This window comes from Eucalyptus grandis, chromosome 3, assembly GCF_016545825.1.
Source record: "Eucalyptus grandis isolate ANBG69807.140 chromosome 3, ASM1654582v1, whole genome shotgun sequence".
NCBI classification, from domain to species: Eukaryota; Viridiplantae; Streptophyta; class Magnoliopsida; order Myrtales; family Myrtaceae; genus Eucalyptus; species Eucalyptus grandis.
The window spans coordinates 1,612,736-1,638,758 of NC_052614.1; the positions used below are offsets into that span (position 1 = coordinate 1,612,736).

The 26,023-nt window shown below is 37.1% G+C and overlaps 1 protein-coding gene across 1 annotated transcript; it reads right to left on the reverse strand.

Moving 5' to 3' along the window:
* Nucleotides 1–710: 710 nt before the first annotated feature.
* Nucleotides 711–2,976, reverse strand: LOC104438765 (tetraspanin-8). Its single transcript, XM_010051946.2, has 2 exons — nucleotides 2,470–2,976; nucleotides 711–1,025 (listed from the first exon to the last, which is right to left on the reverse strand). Exons 1-2 carry the CDS (start codon nucleotides 2,974–2,976, stop codon nucleotides 711–713), a joined length of 822 nt encoding a protein of 273 aa, XP_010050248.2.
* Nucleotides 2,977–26,023: the final 23,047 nt, after the last annotated feature.

Consider the following 26,023-nt stretch of genomic DNA (forward strand, 5'->3'; position numbering starts at 1 on the left):
GTAAGGATGGGCGGTTTTGATGATTACAAGCCTGTTGTGGCCGTGTTTGGCCTGCAGTTAAAATTATGCAGCTCTCACTTTGTTCTCTAGAGCTTCTTTTTTTACTAGGGTTGAGAGCCCTAGAGTCATTGTTGTCCCTGTTGCCTTCTTTTGGAGGAACTGAACTGTTCTGTTCAACTCTCTCTCTCTCTCTCTCTCCTCTCTCTTAAATTTTTAGTTTTTGCAGAAAGTCTCAGACTTCGTTTGGATTGAAGAGTGTCTCTTTGATATTCTTGGCATCTCTCTTTGGGTAAATTTCCTTTAGAAAGTGTGAGCTTTTGACACTCAAAGATCGCACGTTTCATGAGAACGGATATTTGCATGGTAGCTATCAATCAAAACATTTACTATGAGGGTATGTACTTGGCCTCATCATCGATCACTAACACAAAAACCAATCGTATTCCCGCAACCACTTTTCTAATGGCGTCTGTTATTAGGTAAGTATACGCAACTATTTTCCAATTATTCTTGGGGAATTCAAATAAGCGGACTATAAGGAATAATTGCCCTCCACAGTCCCCATAATTAGAGCCAACACTAATTAAACGCCAATGTCCTGAATTAAGCTAATGAAGAAGAACAAGCAAACGTTTTCTTTGAGCTAGAAGAAATCGAATAAATGACCAATATCTAAAGAATGATCACATGCCTCAAAGAAGTACTAAAAATCAATTTAGTAGGGCCCCTCGTTTTCTATAATAGTTGTCCTCTCTACTGTTCCTGAAGGCGCAGCAACCCACCGAGTATACAACAATGAGGAAGAGGAGGAATATGATGTTGACCACGGCCACTTTCTTCCAGTCGCTCTTGATACCCTGCAAAAGCCCGGCCTTGCACGACTGGCAATTGTAGCACAGAACCTTGGGATCGTTGTCCCACGCATTACAATCGGGGTTAGAGTAGACAGAATCAGCAGTCTTGTTCCATACGGTCGGGTTCACGTAGGTGAAATTGCAGTCATTCGACGGCTTGCAGCAACCAGACTGCACATCAAGAAACAAAGGTCGTCGGAATGTCATATGCTGATGGATAAAAACAAGTGTAGCTAAATGGCAGAACCGGAACACGATCATGCGTGTGCGAGCTCAGACTCTTATAGTGAGATGCAATCAATCAGAATCACGCTACGAAGTTTGCAAACACGGTGCTCAAATTTTCAGTGGATACTTTCGTTTAGAAGATTGGAGGCGGATGTGTTACCATATTGCAATTGGACATGGCCTCATTTGACTCGTACAAATAGAACCGCCATATCATAGTCAGAACGACACAATGAATTTGTACTAGCAGTGGAAAGGAAATATCTGCAAACCTGTCATGGCATAGTTAAACACTCGATAGCCATCGCAAAAAGCGACTACCTGACATTCATAGAAAAAAAAAACGCTGGCATTTTTTAAGGGGAAAAGTACTAAAAACGTCATAAACCTATGGTATTAATACCAATTCAATATCAAACATTTCAATTGGATTAATTTAGTTCTAAACATTTTTATATTATCACCAATTTAGTCATTCCAGTCAATTTTAGCCGACTAGCGCTGATGTGGACCTTGGCCAATGCCTATTATCCAACCAATGCTGATATGACAATTTTTAAATTAATTTTCATTAATTTTCAAACTTTTTTTTTTTTTTCCTTTTTCCTTTCCTTTTTTTTTCTTCCTCCTTGACCTTCTTCTCCCTACAGCAGCCCTCGCCGGTTGCCGATGAGAATCACGGCCCTTGCCCGACCTCACCTAGGGTTGTGAGCGAGGCAATTTAGCTCAAATCTAGGTGAGGCCAGCCTTGCCATAGCCTTGCCTCAGGCAAAGGGGGCATTCTTCAAGGCCCTAGTGAGGCCACCTTCACTCAAGGCAAGGCCATGGCGAGGCTGGGTGTGGCAGCGGCCCTTGCCAGAGCCTCGGTAGTCATTGTAGGGAGAAGAAGCCCAAGGAGAAAGAAGAGAAAAAAAGAAAAAGAAAAAAAATTAACAAAAAATTCGAAAGAAATATAAAATTATTAAAAAATTGCCATGTCAGCATTTGGCAATTGGTAGTAGGATTGAATTAGTGCCACTATAAAAAAAATGACTAAATTGGTCTAATTGAAAGATTTAAGATTGAATTAATATCAATGCCATGGATTTAAGATTTGTTTTTTGCTATTTTTCTTGAAGATGTATCAGTGAAGTTCACAAAGTTATGCTAAGAGGAATTTAAAAATTGCAAAATGTCAAAAGTTCTACGATTTTAATCACAATTCATATTAATCAAACATGGACAATCAGAATCAATGATTCATTAGGGTCAAGTCCACAAGGTCAAGTCTCAATCAAAACCGCCCACAAGAAGAAACCACAACACAATTACACATTCAATTTTCACATCTTCGCGGGAGAACCCAAAAGTCTGAACGATAAACAAAGATGGACAAATCTGAACTCACCTGAAGAGAAGACAAGTGCTCGATGTAAAACTTCTCGCTCGTGTCCCTAAAGTACTTGTCTTGAAAGATCGAGCAGACCATGCTGTCACTCAGGCAGCTCTTGATCTTGCTCCAATTCTTGGTGCTGTTGACCCGCTTCTGCAACCAATGCGAGTAATCCCCGAGCCGATACTCCTTATACCCTCGCCCACTGAGAGCCTCACCAGCCCCCTTGTTCGTCACGACAAAGGCAAAGATGGTGAAGCAGAACAAGAGGATAATGAGCAAGAAGGTGACGAGGAGGTAGAGCCAGAGGAGCCAGGACACGCGGCAGCAAGCACCGATGAGGCCGGCGAGGGAGACGAGCATGAGGAAGACGCCAAGGGCAATGACAGGCCGCTCAAGGAACTTCTCACAGTCGGTGCTGGCCCGTTTCAGGAGCCATATGCCGGAGCCGAGGATTGGGACCGAGAGGACGAAGGTGAGGAGGTTGAGGATGCCCACGAGGCTATTGCTCAGACGGACCATGATGTGGGGGTCGAAAAAGGCGAGATCTTTGAGGTGGGTTTTCGCGAGAGCGATAGAGTGAAATGTGTGGATTGGAGATTGGTGTCACAGCCAATTAATTTAGCATTCCCTTGCCATTCGATTTTAGGAATTTCTTTCCTAGTCAGCTTTTCTCACCATACTCACAAGGATATTAGAAATAAAAACTCGTAGAAAGAAGCACTGAATTTTTGTTACTAGTGAAATAATACAGATGAGGGGGAAGAGACTTCTCTATATACAAGTATCCATTTGATTCCAATCGTAGATCTCCCCATAATCTAATGGTGTAGGTTTGAAAATCCAAAACATTATTTAGGGAAAAATCCAATCATTATTAATCATTTGGTAATAAGGATTATTTCCTAATAAGTCAACTCTATCCATCTAAGCAATAAGAATGTTGGAAGATTTGATTGTATGGATGACTAGATCTTTGGTTATTTGATTGATTACTTTCAATGAATAAAGTAATGAACTTGAAGATTCAATGGCTAGTTTGGATTATGAAGATTATATAATGTTGGAAGAGAATTGGTGGAAAAAAAGACTAATTTTTTCAATGCGCAATAAACAAATTACTCAGGAATGTACATTAAATCACGAGCAAATGATAGATGATATGACTTCACGATGGTTCAAATACAATCACGAAAAAAGCATTCATGTTCCACAACATTAATACCGTTTGTCTTCTTAAATAGAAATGAAAAGCTTTTTGTTTGTTTGTCTTTAATGGAATGAGAGTGAGAGAAAGGAAAAGCATTTTTTTTTAAGGTTTTATTGTCAAGAGTTAGTCATCTTTAGAAATTATCCTTTTTATATTTCCTTCAAAAAGTGCCTTCTCAATCACATCACATCAATACGAATTAGTATCTTTTAAATGCACCATATCATGGAGGAACCAACATAATAACATCTCTTACTCTAACATGATGGGCAATATAAGGCATTAACATTAATTTATTTTTGAAATAATTCACACTGGCAAGAAAGTTGTGTGACTAATGAGTACATTTGTACTTGGCAGCTCAAATTATGTACCTATTAGAGATAACATAATGGCCACAACCCAAAAAAATAATAAATAATTGATGTCTCACGGTGCCTCATACATATTTGGCTATATCAACATAAGTATATATATCCCTTAAAATCTATACTTAAAAGCTTATATTTAATTATTTTTTTAACACCAAGTATTTACAACTATATCCAAAACCACAGAAAGCGATAAAATTGATCAACCGGTAAATACATGTGATAGATATAAAAACAACAATAGTCTTCATTTGCACTCATATTTCTCTCCATTTCATAATAATTGTTTTCCTAAACATGTCCTATAAAGTTAAATCTAGTCATGACCATCGGTAACATGCTAAAGTAACAACCTTTAATCTTTTATTTCGAGAACATAATTAAAAACAACATAGGATACAGATTGAGATAAATTATAAATTGCCTCAAAGACTTACAAAAAAAAAGGGAGATGATTTTACTCACATTCCCTTGTTAGTCATACAATGCACATATAGTATGAGTTATATACTATAATTGATTTCTTTTTTTTATAAAAGTTCATGTCATTTATTAAATATATTAACTGTTGACACCTAAATTTTGGCGACCCATTTAGACATTTATCGTATTAAAAAATTAGGGGTTAATTTTATCCCTGAAAAAATAAAATCACATGGCATATAGTTTAGGAACATTTTTGTTTATTTTATTGGACATTGAAAGTAAGGGGTGTGCATTCACGTGGACTAATAAAAGGGAAGGAGAGGAATTAGTCAAGAAAAGACTTGATCGAGTATTTTGCAACCTAGAATGGCGGATCCTATTTCCAAATGCTGAAGCTTTTGTCTATCCAGCAATAGGTTCTGATCATGGTCCTCTAATGCTCTGTTTAAATTCAATAGTACCGAAAAGACAGAAATTATTTAGATTTGAACCTTACTGGGTAGATCATCCTCAGTGTGCAGCTGTAGTAGATCAGGCTTGGAAGACAGTACATGGGCAGCACCAAAACCTGGTAAGGAAAACAAAGCAAGTAACTCAAGATTTGAGAAAGTGGAGCAGAAGATCCTTTAGAAATGCATCCAAACATATTGATGAGCTTAGAAACCAGCTTATCCAGATAATGAACAGAGCAGACCAGACAAATATGGGAGAGGAATACAATAATTTAACTGAGAAAATTGGCGCATTATGGCGCCAAGAAGAAATGTATTGGGGGATTAGATCCAGAATTAATTGGCTGAAGTGGGGTGATCAAACTCAAAATTCTTCCATGCAACAACCATTCAGAGACGACAAAGAAACAAAATCAGCATGCTCAAACTTGATGAGAATGTGTGGAGCCGCGAGCCTCGAGTTATCAAACAACACATCACAGCCTACTATAAGAATCTATACCAATCTGTGGGGTACCGACACTATCAGCCAGTCTTAGAGCAATGTCCCAGCATGGTAACCGAGGAAATGAATGAGGTGCTCATAAGACCAGTCACAAAGGAAGAAGTGCAGCAAGCTGTTTTTCAGATGGGGGCAACTAAAGCCCCAGGACCGGATGGTTTAAGTGGCCTATTCTACCAAAGTCAATGGCATATCATTCATGAAGACATATTTCAACTTGTAAATTCCTTTTTCAGAGAAGGAACCTTTGATCCAGAACTAAACCTTAACCATATTACACTCATCCCCAAGGTGGCAAACCTTGAAAGCATATCAGAATTCAGGCCTATCAGCCTGTGCAACTTCAGCTATAAAATTATCACAAAAGTCATGGCGAATCGACTCAAACCTTGGCTCCATCTCATTATTTCTCCAGAACAAAGCGCTTTTGTTAGCAATCGACAGATACAAGATAATATCTTTATAGTCCAAGAAGTTATCCATCAGCTACGAGTTAGAAAAAGGCGAAGGAAATTTCAGGCTGTGCTGAAACTAGATATGCATAAAGCATACGATAGAGTCGAGTGGGACTTTCTATGTGATTGCATGAAGAAGATGGGTTTCGGTGATAGATGGGTGCAGCTAATTAGATTTTGCATCTCCTCAGCCCAATTTCGAATTTTAAGCAATGGTGAAGGAAAACCTTTAGTCCATCAAGAGGTATACGACAAGGCGATCCGCTCTCACCTCATCTGTTCATACTTTTGGCCAATGTCCTCTCTCCCACATGGTGAAAAAAAAAAAAATGTCGGTGATGGTAGCCTAAAAGTATCAAATTAAACCCTCACCGCCCCACTCTTTCCCATTTATTCTTCGTGGATGATGCTATTTTCTTTATGGATGGAACACTTAGAGAAGCTCAGAATCTTGCAAACTTACTGAATTGCTATTGCTTTGCGACGGGCCAGTCAGTTAATCGTAACAAATCTGGGGTATTCTTTGGGGAAAGCTGTCCACAGGTTTTAAAAAGAAACATAGCATCGGAATTGAGGGTTCCTATCTTAGAAAAGACTGGAAAATACTTGGGGATACCATCCGATTGGGGTCCAACAAAAAACAGATGTTCAATTGGATCATAGCACGGTGGATAGAAAACTGGAGGGCTGGAAGGAGCAGTTAATTTCAAAGGCGGGGAAAGAAGTACTAATAAAAATGGTTGTTCAGGCTCTTCCCCAATATGCCATGAATATATTCAAAATACCCCTATCCATTTGTAGAGCGATTGAAAGGAAAATTTCAGATTTCTGGTGGCGAAAGAATGCAGCACAGAGAGGTGTTCACTGGAAGAGTTGGGATGTCTTAAAGATGAGAAAGGACCCCGGGGTGGCTTGGGATTTAGAGATTTAATGGATCTAAACAGGGCAATGCTGGGAAAACAAGCTGGAGACTCCATCAAACTCCAGAAGCCTTATGGAGTAGAATGTTTAAAGGACTCTACTTCCCTAATGGTAGCCTATGGATCGCTACAAAGGGTGCCAGACCATCATGGGGTTGGCAAAGCCTTCTACTTGGCCGCGATGCTCTTGAACCCGATTTGAAATGGGAGATTGGGGATGGCAAATCTATAAACTTAAGAGAAGATCGTTGGCTCATGTCAGGCAAAATTGGAGGACCGGCGAATCAAAACGACCCAAAGTTAGTTGCAGATATTATCGAGCCACACTCGCGCACATGGAAAAATCAACTCATCAATGAGCTTTTTGACAGCAACATTTTAGAGGAGATCCAGCAAATGACACTTAGCATAAACACCAGACCTGACCACTTAATATGGATAGGGCATCACTCAGGGAACTACAAAATCAAACATGGATACCACAGACTACGAGCAGCAACCATAACAAACACAGAGAATCAGGCATCATCTTCTTTTCAAGTCCCCAACAGACTATGGAAGGAAATATGGCACATACATACTAATCCCAGAATCAGGCACTTCATGTGGAGCTTATGTACTGAAGGTCTTCCTACGAGACTCAACCTGTGCCGGAGGAAAATCTTACCTGAGCCTACTTGCCCTTTCTGCTGTGAGCATTCGGAGTCCTCCGAGCACCTATTTATCCTGTGCCAGTGGACAAACGCAATATGGCTGAACTTTAGTGACCAAATCAGCACATCCCCGACATCAGTTACAAGAATAGATTAGTGGGTATGTAACTACCTCTTCTCTGGCATCTCAGCAAGTCAAAAGGCGACCTTCGCGACCATTTTGTGGTACATATGGAAAGCACGAAACGGCCTGATCTTTCAAGGAAGGAAAACAGAACAAAACAAGATAATAAGTGAAGCTCGCCTAGCTCAGCAACTTTTCAAGAAGTGGCAACCACAAAAGACAGTGCTTACCTCGGAAAGACACTTGTGGGTACCTCCAGATCCGGGCGCGTGGAAGATCAACGTGGATTGCTCATGGCAGGAGAGCCGATCAGAGGGATCCATCGCCGGTCTTTGTAGAGGAGCTGATGGGGTGTGCACTGCTGGTTTTGTGCAGAAAATCCGAGCTCAATCGGCTCACATGGCCGAAACCCTAGCTATCCGGCGTTCGCTCGAGTGGTTGAAGGAGAAGAGAGCTGTTCTGACATAATCACTTTCACCCGCACGAACTGAAGCCATCTTCTACGTATCTAGCGACCGCTCCTTGGCTGTTCATCGGTTCTGGGGCTGCACAGAAACTCCATGGGCCTTGCGGCCCTTTGTACTGGACTGCCGACAATTGCTGGGCCAAATGAAGGATGTTTGCTTGCAATTTGAACCGCGCGAGTCCAACCGAGCCGCGGACTGGGTCGCAAAATCACACAGCTCCGGTTCCTTGCTCGGTAATTGGGTTACTAATCCCCCGCATGAACTCTTTCTTATCTTATGTGTTGATTTTCCTACTATTTGTAATCCACCGACTTAGTATCAATCAAAGCGTTTTCACTTCGACCAAAAAAAAGAGAGAAAAGAAAAATCAGGGCATAGATGTTCCTAGTAAAAGAAGGCTGGTCAACTTTGAGGGGGAATTGATTGTGTTTCACAAAAATTGAAGACGTTGCGGTAGCTCCTCGCGTCATCGCACTTCCAGCAAGCTTGTCTCTTTATTATCGGGATCGACTTTTCCATGGCAGGTGTTCAGCAAGTTCCCGCCACGACTAGCCTTAGTCGTGCCTCATCAAGCAGCTGCAGGATTTCTCGAGGGACGCCAATAACCCCAGTCGAGAATTCCATCCTTTGGTCACGCGTTCAAGTTCCAATCAACGCTGATCTCGGAGCCTTACCAAGCGAAAACGATTACACGGTATCCAACTCTCGACTTTGCCTCGCATCGTCACGCAAAGATTCCTCGACGTCGGCTACACCACCACTTTTGCTGAGCACCGCACCGCAAGCTAAGGCGACGATCTACCGATCTAAATCAAACTCCATCGTGATTCACGAGCCACCGTTCGAAGTCCAAATTGGAAGTCGGTATTGGGAATAGGTAAAATTTTGTCTATTTTAATTTCCAAAAAATTCGTCGACGCGGTGTCCGTAATCTCAATTAGCCTTTTAAATTGGGAAATCTTCCTAATTTTGCAACGTATATGTGATTGACGGTCTGATTTCACGCTCGAAATATGACCCACAATCATACGGAAAATCACCGATCCGATCTCACGCTCGAGATACGATTCGTGATTTTATTTTAAAATTGGTCAATCTGATCTCATGCGCGAGATACGATTCGTCAATTTATTTCCCAAAATTAAATAGACATGGATGATATCTTGCTTGATTTGTTGCCGGGATGTTCTTGATGCCTTTATTTGATTACTACCGTAAAAGAAACCCCAAAAAATATAGATATTTAGGTTAAATGCATATTAGGATATTACTTGTTTTTAGGGTTATTTTGCATGTTTAGAATAAGAAATTTATTTACTTCGAATTCCTTAAATAAGAAAAAATAAAAATAAAAATGCATTCATTTAGGATGTTAGTTTTAAATTTGAATTGCACATTTAATTATTTGGCAATTTTAATTTCGAATTTCATAAAAGAAAAAGAAAAAATTAGAATTAGGGCATTCTTTGCACGCCATTGCATATTAGGATAAATTGCATGCTTATTTAGAATAAAAACCATGTGCACGTCATATAAAATTAGGTTCATACAATGCACGTCATTTAGTGATTTTTGTTAGGTTCATTTAATTAGAAATTGTCGGTCATTAGATTAATTTAGATTGCATATTTAAGTGTTGCATTTCTTTAATTTCGAATCTCATGGAAAATACAAAAAATTATCTAGAATAAATCCATCTCATGCTTAGGATAGGCTACATGCTTATTTATGTCATATTGCTTAGGTCATATAGTTAAGTCATGTTGCCATGTCATATCATTTTATGTTAAATTAGTGGCATGCATTGCATAAAGCATGATTCTCATTAATTAAGTGAAAACAAAAAGAGAAATTGCGTGTTAATTAGAAATCATATTTAAGACTGTTGATGTGAATTCTAAACTAACAACGCGGATGCTTTCATTTCTACGAGGTAAGTCCTACAATTTATTTATTGCTATACTTGGGTGTTAAATTGGTGGTTTGTGCACCCGCATGATCGCTTCACATATTAATGAAATAAATTTAAAATCAATCCAAACCGCTTGCCAAACATTTTTTTCAAAATAAAAAGAAAGGTACCGAAAGGGCGTTAGAGAAATCTAGCGTAACCAAGTCCCTGTATCCTTAGTCTCTAGTTCGTAGGAGTAAAGTAAATCTCCCGTTACTTTACTTGTGTTTCTAATCGACCCACCAAAAAATAGATTAATGGCAACTCCTAATTAAAAAAAAATTACATGTTAAGAACTTGAACCGAAAGTCGCGAATTGGTATGGGCTTGGGAGAGCCCGAGTTAAGTCTAGGCTTAACAATCCATTAGCCAAACCTTAGATGGTTCACACCCAAAAAAATTGGTTGCGACATTAACTATACAGATCGTAGCTTAAACATAATCGTGTGCTCCTCACATTCTCATATTTAGCTTGAGTACTATATCAGTTTGCTTTCTACAACACCCAAAAGTACTCGTATTCGGCATCTTTCAAGTATTTATGATTGTAGGACTTTCATGTTCAATTTTATTATGTGCAAAGCACAAACCTCATCTTGACTTCAATCAAGGTGATATAAAATAATTTTATGTACTAAACTTGCTATTCTAGCATTTATAGGTACATAATATCTCATCTCAACATGCTAACTATGGCACTTAAGGTGATTGCTTGTGTGAGTGAACCAATCATTATCTGCTGACATACCTTTCAATAATATATATATATTTGAGCTAGTCTCATAATGATTTGTACTTATTAATAAAATATCAAGTTACTAAAGATAAACAAGTACAATACATAACCACCGGCCACGGTGGCTCCGCTGGATAAGGCCATGCTGATCCTCAGCCTAGAGGTGAAGGGTTCAAAACCCAGGGGAGGCGCTAGGTGTATTAAGTGTGACTCAAGGGTAGTGGGTCCTCCTGCTTAAGTGTCACCTAGGGGTTTATGGCGCGGCTGTCGGCTGCAAGGCAGTTCCTCCAGCACATAAAAAAAAAAAAAAACAAGTACAATACATATGTTCATTATACATAAATTAATGATATTCAATAATATTATATATTATTTTCTATGTAATCTTAGAGATATTCTGTAGGTTAAGAACACGTCTTTAAGAATAACCTTTATAAATGGATTGGTATGTTTTGAAGGATCACTCATTTCTATGCTATTATATTTATGGTAAAGTTGTTCTTTATGCTAATGTGTTTCATCTTGTCATGATACTTGAAACCTTTCACATATGTAATGGCTACTTGACTATCACAATAGACTATTACTGGTTTGAAACATCAGTGACAATAGCTAAATTTTTCAAGAAATGTTTTGGCTATTCTACTTCTTACACTGGGGCAAAGCATGCAATGAATTTCACCTCCATCGTAGGTAAAGTTGTGCATGACTATTTTTTACTATTCCAAGAAATTGCACCTTCTTTAAGTAAGAACGCATACCTAGAAGTAGATTTATGCTCATCTAGATCTCTTCCCAATCAGCATTTGAGTAACCTAATAAGCGTAAATTATTTTGTTGATAATAAGGTCGATGGTCCATGGTGCTTTTCAAGTATCTTAAAATCCTCTTCATTACTTTCCAATGTGCTTGATCATGATTTGATTGATATCGACTTACTAACCCTACGACATGACTTATATTAGGTTGAGTACACGTTATAGGACACATTTTAGTACTTCGACTGAACTAGTGTAAAGAACATTCTCAATTTCTTTTTTTTTTTTTTGGAGTTATAGGACACATTTTAGTACTCAAGTCTTTGCCTTGCATGACAGGGATATTAATGGAATTACAATACTACAAATTGTGATGTTCAAGAATCTTCATTATATAAGATTTTTGTGATAGAGTAAAAAGTTTTCTTGATCAATCTTTTCAATCTTAGTTTTCAATATAGAATCAGCTTCTTCTATATTCTTCATTTCAAAATTAGAGGACAATTATTCTTTTAAAGTGATAACCAAACTCTTGTCATTCCCACTCAATAGAATATCGTCTACATAAAGTGATAAATCACAAATTTATTTTTAGACTGTTTGACATATACACAGTGATCTTCTTTGATCATATGAACCTAAAAGATGCTATGACTCGATGAAAACAAAAATATCATTATCTAGATGATTGTTTAATGCTATATATTGAGCGATGAAACTTGCAAATTTTACGCTCCTGATATTTTGCTATGAAACCTATTGATTGTTTCATATAAATTTTTTCATCTAGTTTTTCATTGATAAATGTCGTCTTTACATCTATTTAATGTAATTATAGGTCCAAATGTATGATAATAACTAAAATAAGGTGTATAGAGGTAAATCTTACAATTGGTGAAAATGTTTTATCATATTTTATACTCTCTTATTGAGTATAGCCTTTTATAACAAGACAAGCCTCATATTTTTCAATGAATCCATATGTCCCTCGATTAATCTTGAGAACCCATTTATTTTTTTTTAACTTTGCGATTGGGTGACAAATCAACTAAGTCTCAGACGTGATATGCCCTTATTGACTCTATTTCACTTTTTAAAACTTATCTTCATTCTTCCTTATCAAATTAACAATTACTTAGGCTCGACATCGTCTTACAAAGTAATCATAAATACTTTTCATTCAATCTTAAAATGATGACGGAAAATACTTTTACAATTACTTTTACAAAACTAAACTTCTTCTGAATTTAGTTCTTTAGGCAATGTGACACTTCTACTAATTCTTGTATATTGAGGTAAACTTCATTTCCCTTAACAACATCAATGGGTGTATTATCAGGATCTTCTATCTCATATAATTGGAAGTTAGTGTTAATCTCACATCTATTAGGGAATTGTTCTAAAAAAACGTGACATCTCGTGACTCCATTTCAATCACACTTTTGTCGGCTTGCTCACCTATGAACATGTACCTTTTAGAGTGTTCAGAATATCTTTAAAAGATATATTTTTTCCTTCTAAGGCTTAATTTGCCATATATATGGAAAGAATTATGAACATAAGCTGCACACCTCAAAATCATAGGTTATTTAAGTCTGATTTCCTATTGGTCCATAATTCATAAGGGGAGAAAGTCAATGACTTAGAGGGCACACGGTTAAAAATATATGCAGTAGTTGATAATGCATCTCCTTAATATAAGACATGTAGACTTGTCTGCGTCATCGTAGACTTCACCAATTTTAAAAGGGTTATATTACTTCTCTCAATAATTCCATTTTGTTGCTTAATATTAGAAATAATCAATTATCTTACAATTCACTTTTCATTATAAAGAGCCTTAAATTAGTCAGACAGATACTCACGTCGCTATCAATTCTCAATACCTTTATTGTTTTGTTTAATTGAGTCTTTACCAAAATTATATATCGTATAAACCAATCCCAAACTTTGGACTTATAGGAGATTAGATAAACATAATTAAAACACATGAAGTTATTTATAAAAGTGATGAAATATGAGGCTTTATGGCTTGTCCTCACATTCAATGGATCACAAATGTCAGAATGTACAAATTGCAATGGAAGTTCAACTCTGATTCCTTTACTAAATGGTTTTTTAGTTGCTTTTCCTATTAGACCATGTTCACATATGGGTAAATCAGGATTAATGAGTGATTCTAAAAGGCCTTCTCTTACTAATCGTTTCATTCTTTGTAACCCAATGTACTTGCATCAATCTCCACATTACTAGAAGATACAATTAAAGAAGAACAACTATCAGCATTAATATTGTACACATGATAATCAATGTCTAACAGCACAAAATCATTCAATATATGACAGAACCATAATAAGTTATTATAAACAAAATTTTAACACAATCATCATAAAAATTCAATAGGTAACCTAAGCTTAGAATAACAACTATGTAGACAAAGTTCCGTCGAATATCTGGGTTTTGCCCACCACGTAATATTAATTTGCATGTGTTGATACAATTTACTTTAACTCTTGAGTTATTTTCAACATATATCTATCTTTTTTAAGCTGTATCCGACGATACTTCACTAATGCTCATCAGTCTCTAATTACATGGTCTATTACTCCCGAGGCTATAGTCCATATATGATGAGATTTAACAAGCATTACAGTACTAAAAACAAAAGCATTACTTAAACTAATGGAATAATTGGATACATCTTTCGGCTTAGTACATTCATAAGCAAAGTGACCCAATTTGCCGCAATTATAACATTTCATCTTAGTATTGTCCTACTTTTCACCACACTTCTTGCATCATAGGGTCTTAACTATTTTAGGTGCTTGATTAATCTCCTTCTTTTGTTATTGAATTTATGGTGCCCCTTGCATTTGAAGCTCAAAAATTTACACAAACTCGATTCAGCAACAAAAGTATAGGTAGAGAATCTCGCAGCCTCTAGGTGCTCATTCTCTAATTCTAAATGATGTGCTATATTGTCAAAAGTGGCGACATTCTCATTGTGCGTCATGTTAATTTTCATATACTCTCTACCATCAAGAGAATACCTTATAACACCTTGAACTTGCTATTCATCAATAAGGGTGTAACCTATCAATTTCAGCTCATGAATTATGTTTGAAATCTCCTAAAGATATTGGCCCATCATTAGATTTGAGTGCTTTCAGTATGTGTCAAACTTGATTCTAAGCCTCCTCAATTAAGTGACAAACATACTCTCAAACTTATCTTTCAAGGCAACCAAAATAACTTGATTTTATCATAACTTTCAAACTCACACATGTGATCATCTTGCATGTAACTCAAGTAATGCAATTTTTTTTTCAAGCTTGATAAACTTCTTGATCTCTATTATGCTGAGTTGAAATTCTATGCTCGGGTTTATCCATTATATGATTGAGGGTTTCTAAAATCTATTACTCTTCAAGGATGTACTAAACATTTCAATACCAAATATAATAATTGTCACCGTTCATCTTCTTACTCTTATTGAGATCGGTCATAATGATCTTGGATGCCGAAATCATAATCAATTGCTACTATACATTGATATAATAAACACGAAATCAATACTATCACATTTTCCATGGTAACACACATATAAAATTTGCAACAAAAAAATTAAATTAATGATAATTTAACAAAAGGCACCGAAATGAAAGTTTACTATGTTCCTAATCAGTTTTTGTGTATGATTGTTTTATTATCATTAATTAATTTAATTTATGCACATTTTAAGTTCTAGAATGAGAACTCTTTCGAATTCTACCAACCTATGAACTCCTACTAAAAAAGATGATTACGTAACCTCATGTAATCATCGCACTTTTTCTATTAATATCAAAAGGCATTGCATGACATGAACCAATATACAAAACATTCATGTAATAACTATAATCGAAAGTAGAATTCATAATATAATAAAAAAGATCAAGGATCTCCAACCATTGTTTGAATTTGTTCGAAACTAGGAAATTGCAAGCATGTTAAACCAAATACATGCTATCATCAAACCAAACTCCACACAACACATATGTGGTCATTTACATATAGGTTAGTTTTTGTATTTCCAATACCATAGTGAAATACAAGTAAGAGGAAACGAACAATGCATTTATATCTCAAAAATATGCATATTTAGGGCTTTGTATGCATTTTTATACCTTTAAAAGCCTCAAACATGTAAAATAATTGTATCACAATGTAGAGCACATCCATACAAACTAAACGCCTCAAACCACGCACTAATTGAAAATCACACACACCCACATGCACCATCTGAGTGCACAGCGCATGTGAGGCATGCGCCAAAAAGCCAATGCGGCTCATGGCTAGTCCGACCGATTAGACTAGTCCAATGGTCAAATCGGTTCAACCAATCCGACCATTGACCAATCAACCAGGTTGGCTCATCAGATCGAGTCTTCGACTAGGTTAGGTCGCTAGTGGACGATGTCATCGATAACGTCACACTGTCGGTTATCAACCATTTGCTAACATTATCGATGACGTCAACATGTGCCGCTAGCGCGTGCATCATGCTCATGCATTGAGCGTTCCCAGCATGTATGACGCATAGCCCTCATGCACCGCCCTTTTTAGCCGCTCATGAAGGCGCGTTCAGAGTTTTCCAGTGACATTCGACCTACCCTTCTACTTGTTTTGTCAAGATCTTTCATCTTGTGTAGTTAGAAATTAATTTTGGCTAAAAAAATACCAAAAATGGCTAAGACAAAACGGTCGTCCGTAACCTTCAAATCCGTTTTTCAATTCAGTTCATTTTCAACGATTCATGTTGCAATTTCAGAGCAATGAACATTCAAACAATATGAAGTTCATTCTCTTGATCTCATATCAAATAATAAGCAAAAAAAATTCAACAAAAAAGCAAGGTAGAGATCATAACACAGGCTTTAATACCAATATTGGAAAAGAGTTGGTGCAAGAAACAACCAACCTCTTCAATGCGTAATAAATAAACTACCTAGGAATGTACGTTGAATCATAAGCAAAGGATGAATGACACAACTTCACGATGGTTTGAATATAATCACGAGCAAAGCATTCACGTTCTGCAGTGTTAATGCTATTTTTCTTCTCAAAATAGAAATGGAAGCCTTTTTGTTTGTTCGTCTTTGATGGAGTGATAGAGAGAAAGGAAGAGTGTCCTTTTTTGAAACATTGTATTGTCATGAGTCAACTATCTTCTGAAGTTATCCATTTTATACTTCATTTAGAAAAGATAACTACTCATATCCCTTCAAAGGGTGCCTTCTCAATCACATCATATCAAGACGAATTAGTATATTTTAATTTCACCTTATCATGGACGAACCAATGTAATATAACATATAAGAAGGTCAACCTACACCAAAGAGGACAAATCCATGAAATAGAAAAAGCTATGTACTTATACTCTTGTTGAGTTGTTAAGCGAGAGTTCATTTACCAAGAGTGCTTATCAATGATTGCAATCTCAGTGAGAAGTGTACCAGAGTTGTAGTAGTGCTTGGGTATGCAATAGTATGATAAATAGCTTTAAATATAAATAGCACCAATTTTTGGTAGAAGTGTTTTAGGTAGAAGCATCAAGTATTATTGTGTAACAACTCAAAAGATTATTAGTGGAATTCAACTTTTTGGTGACTGTTAGTCTAAGAGAGTGTATGTAGGTTTATATAAAGCTAAACCACAATAAAACTCTAATCACAGTTCTTCTATCTTATTTTTTTATTTAAATAGCTGCTTGGTAGAATCGCACTACACTAACTGATATAACTTGTGGTGGGGCTAACAATGCAACCTAGAAGAGAGGTTGAATAGATTGAGGGATGATAATTTAAAAAAAAAAATTGCAAAAGGTTAAATAATTAACATTCACGATATTAATTCAAACAGAGTAGCGTGTGTGATGATGATAAATAGATCAAAGTGAGTCAAGATAATCACACAACGATTTATAATGTTTTGGCTTCGTACACAAGCCTATGTCCACTCTCAAACTAACATCTTTAACAACGGTTGGATTCCACTAATAATCAATAGAACAAGTTACAACAAGCACATGTTGTTCCTTTTACATGATAGATCACACTATCAAGAAACACACACTACTCTTACACTTGTACACTCGACCATCGACTATTCTAGTGCTATATCATTACAAAGAGCAATACAGAGAAAGAGTAAATACACTTTCTGTTTGTGATAGTAATCGCAATATTTAATCTAGCCAAGCCTTTTCATAGCATCATTGCTTCTTATGTAATGAGGTTCTCAATGTGTTCATTGGAGATCATCAAGGATGATTAGATAGCCATTGAGAATCATTGGAGGAAACCTTTGATAGAATTGGCACTACTTCTATGTTTGTTTCCTCTACTAGTCTTAGGCTTCTTGAAATAGGCCTGATGCGTCTATCAAAATAGTAAACTGCTAGCACCTTTTTTGATTGCTTTCCCGATTATTTTGCTAAGAGGTCTAGTCCTGTAATGGCTATATTCTATACTATCAATGGTCATCTTTCTAGCGTGTATCTCACTTTTGTTAGACCTAATACATCACCATACTATCACCGGTGCTAATTGTGAGTGACCTAATTAGCTATCTTCAATGATGATACTAACTAAGTGACACAAGATGTTAAGATCAACGATCCTTATCAATACCAAGGGACTTCTAAGGATACTAGCTTGACTGATCCTACCAAGTAACTATGAGACATCACTCTCATTTATACTTGTAAGTTCAATACATCACATCCTAGTTTCTTGGTAACACAACATCATTGATGATATGCAAACACTTTCACCATCTACATTTGTTATAGTAAATGTTAGTACTCAGAGATAGTTTGACAATCATCGAAATATCATAAGGAATATTTTCCAACGATTTCTCATTTTTTTATGATAACAAAACTATCCTACAAATGTCAAATAATACAGTAAATATTTGAGATTATTTGCTATAAAATTAAATAGAATCTGCTTAACAGGAGATTCGATGATTCAGCATGTGATGGTAAGATCAAGTAATTAAGTGCGTTAATGAGAATGGTATCAGCATAGCGCCTGTCGATGTCTTACTTAGTAGATTATATCAGCATTTAGCGTTTCACGCTATGCGCATACTAACTTTGCTCCTTTTTGTCATTATCATAAAGATAGATGCAAAGATAACAAACCAAATAGTTTATTCCAAATAAGAGATGACAGTAGGATAATAATTAAAATGCGCAGAGATGATGGTACGGTCCTAAGAGTTTCTAAGAACGACGGGTTCTCATCTTGGTAGAGGGAGGAGTTTCAACAGATGCTTTTGGAAATGGGCGAATAGGATTATAGCATTGCAGGCTAAGGATTGACTGTTCCAGGCGCACGAGGAATTTGTTCATTTGGTTGACAGTGGTTTATAAATTCTAAATGGCCTTGTGGAGAGTAGCATTGAAGATGTCATCCTTTTGGCGTCCAGACCCAGACTTCCCATGAACTGATGATTTCTTTTGACGGGAGCGAAGAACTGGTGGTTTAGTTGGTGCCGATGGTGCTAATCCTTTACCACGCATCGTTCATTCCACACCTTTCAATCTTTCTTGATCATCACCATGTCCAACTTGGACAATTTCATTTTGTTGATTCACCCATAATTCACGAGTCGGTCTCAATATCATCTTCTTCAGAGTTTCCTTGCTATCTTCACCCCTGGTAGCTTGTCCCCCTTATAATCATCGTTGATGATGATGCCTTTTGATCGCAGGATAAGGGAGATGAGAGCTCCAAGTGGCACCTGACCAATTTTTCGCTTTACCGCATGATATATATGTAGGATAATCATATGAGTTAAGAAAAATTAACTCCTTTCAAGATAGCTCAAAAAAATCTTGCTTTATAGTGAGAGACATTATCGGTGGAGCTTGACTTGGGACGAAGAAGCATGATGAGAATTTTATAGATCAAATTGACTTTGAAGGGCAACATATTTACAGAATTTTTTCGCAATGAACAGGCTCAGAATTTTCCAATATAAAAGCATAAGCTTTAGAGGAGTTAACAGGACTTCTTTCAAAGAGGCTGACCGGATGGCAAATAAGCTCAGCTAGAGCTTATAGTGACAGTATAGCTTCGTCTTTCAAAAGTAAAAATAAAATTTTTCTCTGTTCGGAAATTGAAGGTTGGAGTAAAAACTTGCTATAATCTGAGGTAAATTTCTTGTTGTAGTGTGCAAAAGAATTTCAAAGAGAGTTTTTTGAAAAGGTCTGAAATCAAGATACAATGCCCTTCCAAATAAGACAAATTGACGGATCGATTTGATTGGTTCACGAGAGAAGTATAAAAGTCTATTCATGATCATTCTGTAGAAAAAGATCAGATTGGAAAGATGGATCAGTACAAAATTCTTCAAAAGGCTCAAATGTACTGTATGTGACTCACTCTAACGATATCTAGATTGAACTCAAGTCAAGAACGGAGATATAATTAGACTCATGATTATTAATCTTTTGATAAGGATTTAGTACGTACAAGATTTATCCTTAATATCTAGCTTTCTGGCAAGAATCTCACTTACCTTTTATAAATATATTGATGAAATTAATCACGAATTGATGAAATCGACCTCGAAGATAAGTTCCTTTTTGGGAAGCATCTATTTATGGAAACTTAGGGCCTGCATGTTTTCATTCTTTTTTTTTTTTTTGTTTATGAACAGAAGATAAGTTCCTTTTTGGGAAGCATCTATTTATGGAAACTTAGATTCTGATTGTATAGGCTACCATAATCATCGGATTTTCACCTCAATCTTCAAATGGCTACAAGATTTCCTTAATTGATTTTGTCCAACGGATTGATTGGAAGAAATTCCTCTGCAGAATGTCAACGGTTAGAAAGGCGTATATGAGTATTTAAAGAAGTCATTCAATCCATTTGGGATAGTGTGTGAAAATAAAAATTCCAAAATTTGAGGCCTTTCCAATCACTTGTTCTTCATTGACAGTGCTTATAAATTGACTCAAAAGAGAAAAACACAAGAGGGGTGACTTAGTGAGAGAAAAAGAAATTTTTCACTAAGTATTCATACTCAAATCGTTGTACTTCTCTATTGGTACCTTAGTGAAATTCAGCTAGAAGGTTGTCAACGTGGAAGAGTTGACGTAAATTTGATCTAAATCAAACTACTTTAAATCTCATGTCTAATTTTCTCTTCCTTTAACTCTTTTGATTTGTTTGTTGCAATCTTTTTCTGAGTTCTGCTAATTTCTAAACCATCTTATTTGAGTCTGAACTTATATCAGAAGTCTAGTGTAAATTTTAGTCATACTTTGTTTGCGAAAATAACTTTTACTGCTTTTATTGGCTTAATTTGTTTTTACACCTACATACCTACCTCTAGGTGGTAATACTAGCACTTTCAATGGAGACTGACAATATCAAGGCATGAGATTATTCATTCCAAAGCAAGTGAATGGCCTAACATATTATGATGCAAGGCTACCACCAATTAAACAACTTATGAATATAAGCATACCCATGAACATGTATAATATTCATTATTACTTTTCCTCCCATACAATCTCGAGATATCCTGACTCACGGAGCATTCCAATTCATGGAGCATTTCAATCCCAAGGCATCCTAAGCACTCTAGGGGCATCCTAATTCATGTGGCATCTCGACTTTTGAGGCATCCTAAAACACTCCTTAGGACATCCCGACACATGGAGCATCATCATCATTAATTCATGGTCGATGGAATTGTATAATATGCTTTTCATATATAATCATATAACAAAAGTGCACATAACAACAAAGTCATGTGATCTTCCTTACATCAACAATGAATTCACACCCTTTTAATATTTCTTGCACAGCCATTCTCCAAATCAACATTCAGTACACGACATCATCTTATACAAATACAATCATCATGTCATGTATATGCATCACTAACATAAATTGTAATAACAAATATACCTCTTTCCATTTCCCATATGAACTGTAATAATATAGTCAAAGATTGATAAGTTCGTCAAAAGTTGACAACTTATAAATCTATAACACAAAAATACATAACTTATCAACCAACATCTTATACATTGACAACTTAGTCTCAATCGAAAAATTGACTTGAATATCGATAATGTGAATATTGACAACTCAAAGAAACAACAACACAATTAATCAACAACACTTCACTAGTAGATTAGTAACTTAATCAAATTGCAAGATATTACTTTCTAGTTCAAAAATATCATTTCTACTTTATACTATCAAATCTAACGGAAGTCGATTAATCACAACCTCGGCATGTAGAAACTCATCGATTTAAGTGGAATGAACACAACGATTCAACTTGCAATCATTATAACTTTCTCACACATAGCATCAAAGTTTGAACTAAAAATTAATAACCATCAAACAACCAAGTTAAAGTGCTAAGTAGATTAACCTAACTAAGCCCTTCGAGTTTCACTTGATAACTTAAACTTTAGTCACCTTCAAACAAAATAAACAAAACTGCAATTAACAATTCTTGTTTTCAAAAGGGATATGTTCACTAAAATTCATTAAACTTGTTACAAAAATGCAATTGAGTCTTAATCTTGCAAAAAGTGCAATCAAGTCCTAAAATTTGACAGATTAATTTAATCAAATATTTCCGTTAACCTCGTCCCATTTCGATAATGAAAAATGCTAACATGGCTTTTCTTAATATTATCTCTCTCCTACGTGATGATGACGTAGCTAAATCATAATATAAGACTAAGATAATGTCCTTTTGGTCTAAATTTGATTTTTAATACTAATTTTATTTAAATTAAATTTTAAATAAAAAGGAGAAGTCAAATAGGTAGGGCTACAAGCCCTTGTTGCTGCCACCCCACCATTGATAAGAAGAGCTGGCAAGTGTAAGGATGACCTGGTGGTGGCCACTGGGGCTTGATCAAGGGTGGCAAAGATCGTCGAGGCTCGACCAGGGCTGGCAACCCTCGTTGACGACAAGCGAGGCCAAATTTGGGTGAGGGTCGCGGCCCTCCCCTAACCCTTGCCTAGATCAAGCGAGGATCATGCACGAACCTAGGTGAGGCCACCACTAGTGGCCGACCCCTACAAATGGTGACCCTTGCCCAATCTAGGCAAGGGTCAGAGGAGGTCGAACCCTCACCCAGTTTGGACAAGGGTCAAGGAAAGGCCAGTAGACCCTCACCAATGGTTGGTGAGGGTCGCCAACCCCTAGCTAGGCCCCAATGACCCTTGTTGGCTCACCTCCACACTCGCTGGCCCTTCTCAGTGATGGTGGATCGAGGGCTTGTTTTTTCGATAGCCAAATTGGACAAAATTAACAAAAGAATTTGATTAAATCAATTTGACAAGTTTTAGAACATGATTGTATTTTTTGTAAATTTTAAGACTTAATTGCATTTTTATGATAAGTTTTAGGATTTCTTGTGAACATATCCCTTTTCAAAACGATGAAACCCATGAGTTAAAAGTAGTATAGCTCAATAACTCGCCTCATCCACCCTAGAAAGATTTAAGACAGAAACTTTAATAACATAGTGTGGTACCTTCATTTTTAATCGCAGAATTCGAAAGCGAAAGTTGAGAAAAAGTTGGAAGTTAATGAAGTGACGTCTTCTATACTTAGAACTTAAAAGTTTCTCCAAGATTCATTTACACGGTCAAGACAAGAGTTATGTGGATGGGATGGATTAAACAAAGTTAAAGTATAAATGTCATCGAGTTAAAATCATTAGGTCTGAAAGTAGGAGGTTTGTGTGTTCCAATAGAAATACTTCAAGTGGCCCTAAGTAAGGAGTTAGGATGCAAATGGTCTAATAAGATTGGCTGCAAGAAAAAAATAGAGCTCCTTCTTGGCCAATTAAATGGATGAGTCAAAGGGGTTAATTGGCTAAGGTTAAAATTGGTGATGTACTGCATGATCTCAAGCTAGACTAGGTTCAATATAATCGATTGAGCACGAAGAGATGGCACAATTTTGAATGTGGCTAACGGCTCAACTATGGGCTTTTTAAAATGGATATCTAGTCAAGTTATTAAAATGTTTATTAAATTAGTATGTAAACAAAGAAATCAATATCCATTCAAAATATTGATTAATTCAAAATATATTTTGATTCCACTAAAAATTTTAGTGAACAATATTGAATGGTAGGAAAAATTCAATTTAATAAATTTAAATTTGAAAATTCTCAAAAATAAAATTCGAAGTTTATCCATCCACATCTTCAACTAATATAGCAGTAAATAGATCTTCGCGTCATTACACCATCAACGTTCACATCAATATTTTATTGATATAATATTAATGCATTGGACTTCACCGATTACGGGTGCGTTTGGGAAGACTTTTGGGGAAAGTCTTTAGGAAAATGCAAAGACCTTTGAGTTAAATGTGTTTTTCAAAATGCAAACGTGTTTGGTAAATTGTAATTTAAAAGCCCTTTGTGAAGTACCTTTGAGCAAAATGGTGTTTGGGGGACAAAGGACTTTTGTGAAAAAAAAAAATTATTAAAAGAAAAATAAAAAAATGAAAAATGAAAACCAGAAAGGGCAGCGGCATCCGGCGGCCGGCGGCGACCTCCGGCGACCCCGGATCCGGGCCGGCGAGGTCGCGCGACGCCGTCGGGACCTCCGGCGACCCCCGGATCTGGGTCGCGGAGGCAAGTCTGGCCGCAGAGGTCGCGCGACCTCCGGTGACCCGATCTGGTTGCGCAGAGGTCGCGCGACTAGATCTGTTTCGCCGGAGGTCGCGCGACCTCGCGGCGACCAGTCCAGCAACCAGATCTGGTCGCCGCGAGGTCGCCGACCTCCGGCGACCAGAGATCTGGTTGCACGAGGTCGCGCAGCGAGGTCGCGCGACCTCCGGCGACCTAGATTTGGGTCGCCGCGAGACTGCGACCTCCGGCCGACCCGCGACCTCCGGGGGCCGGCGGCAACTCCCGGCGTCCCGGGAGAAGATGAACAGTGCTCATACGAGGGCACGCACCAGAAAAAACAAAAATTCGTGAGGACAAATTTAGAAAAAAAAAAAAAAATGAACAGTGATCCTCGATGCCGAGAATGCTTGGGCTTTCAGCCTTCCCAAGTATTTGCTTTCCCATAAGGGACTTTGAAAGCTGGTTCCCAAACACCCAATTTTTGGCCTAAAGGCCTTTAGACTCCTAAAGATCCTTGGCAAAGTGGTTGCCAAACGCAGCCTACATAATGGAAAATCGTCTTAAATATTATTACTGAACATGGAAAATTCAGAATATCACATTGTACTCTCGGTCGTCATCGTCCTTCCTCTTCTCAATGTGTACTCCTTCAATTTCAGGTGTTGCTTTCGATGCTAGTCTCACTAGGACCAATGCTAATGCTTTTGATGATTGTCTAAGTAATCTCCTCGTCTTTTTCGTCTTTTTCTTGAGGCTCATCAGTCTTTTCTTTGGAGGTTTTAGTTTTGCCTTCCTTATGAGCATTTTCTTCTTGCGAAGGTTGGGATTCACCATCGCCTTACATTGGTTGGTTGGTGAGTTGCTGATGTTGTTGCTGTTGGATCAATCCCGTAATTGCAAGTTGCAGATTGCTAAGAAAGAGTAGGGGTGCCCCTTGTGGTTGAGGACAAAGTTGCGCAAGCAACTGCATTTGTTGATCAGTAACAGATGCTTTCACTCCAAGTGCTGAGAGAATGGCTTCTTGGATAGATCAGTCAGGAGCATGTTCTTGCGAAGTCTTCAGGCTTGACTCAGGGGTGCGAAGAGTTGGAGTCTTCCTGATCGGTTCAATCTCTTTGCCTTAGGAGCACTGGATTTTCTAAGTGAGAGGATAAAGAAAATAATTTGCATAGAGTAGACATATTTAAAGGCTTAAAATAGGCACAAATGTGAGAGGGAAAAGGAGAACTTACTAAGGCTATGGAGTAACTGCAGAGCCACGATCGCCATATAAATAGGAGACAATGGTAACGTAAGGAGAGCAGAGAGAGTAACTGTGACTTCTGGCAAATTAAAAGAGTTAAAAACAATAAATACTCAAACAGTTGTACAGCAGATACGTTCAGAATGATAACAAGTAGTACAGTGCAACGGTAATAATTTTGACTTCAATCTTACTAGTTGTGGACCTGATTTCCCATGGGGTGTTGATCATTTGCACTATTGATTATGTAATCAGGTGGATATTTTTTTTTTCGGTCATAAAATATATTTGAGCTTCATTACTTCACGTAATTTCTTCATAAAAAAAAACACAGACCTCGGAAACGATGAGGTCCCATGAAGTATTAGGAAGATTAGTAAGCCAATTTCTAGGAAGATAATTACCTTAGGTCCCATAATCAAGTGGATTGCACTGCCAAGTTTATTTCTTATATTTACAAGTGCTACCTTGTTGAGTGGTGATGGAACTTCATCTCCATCGACGTTTTGGATACCTTTCATATTGTTGTCAAACCTAATAATTTATTGATTCTTTTACATCCTGCGAAATCTTGTTAAACACACGATATACCTTTCTAGTAGTAAAGTAAGCAAGAAAT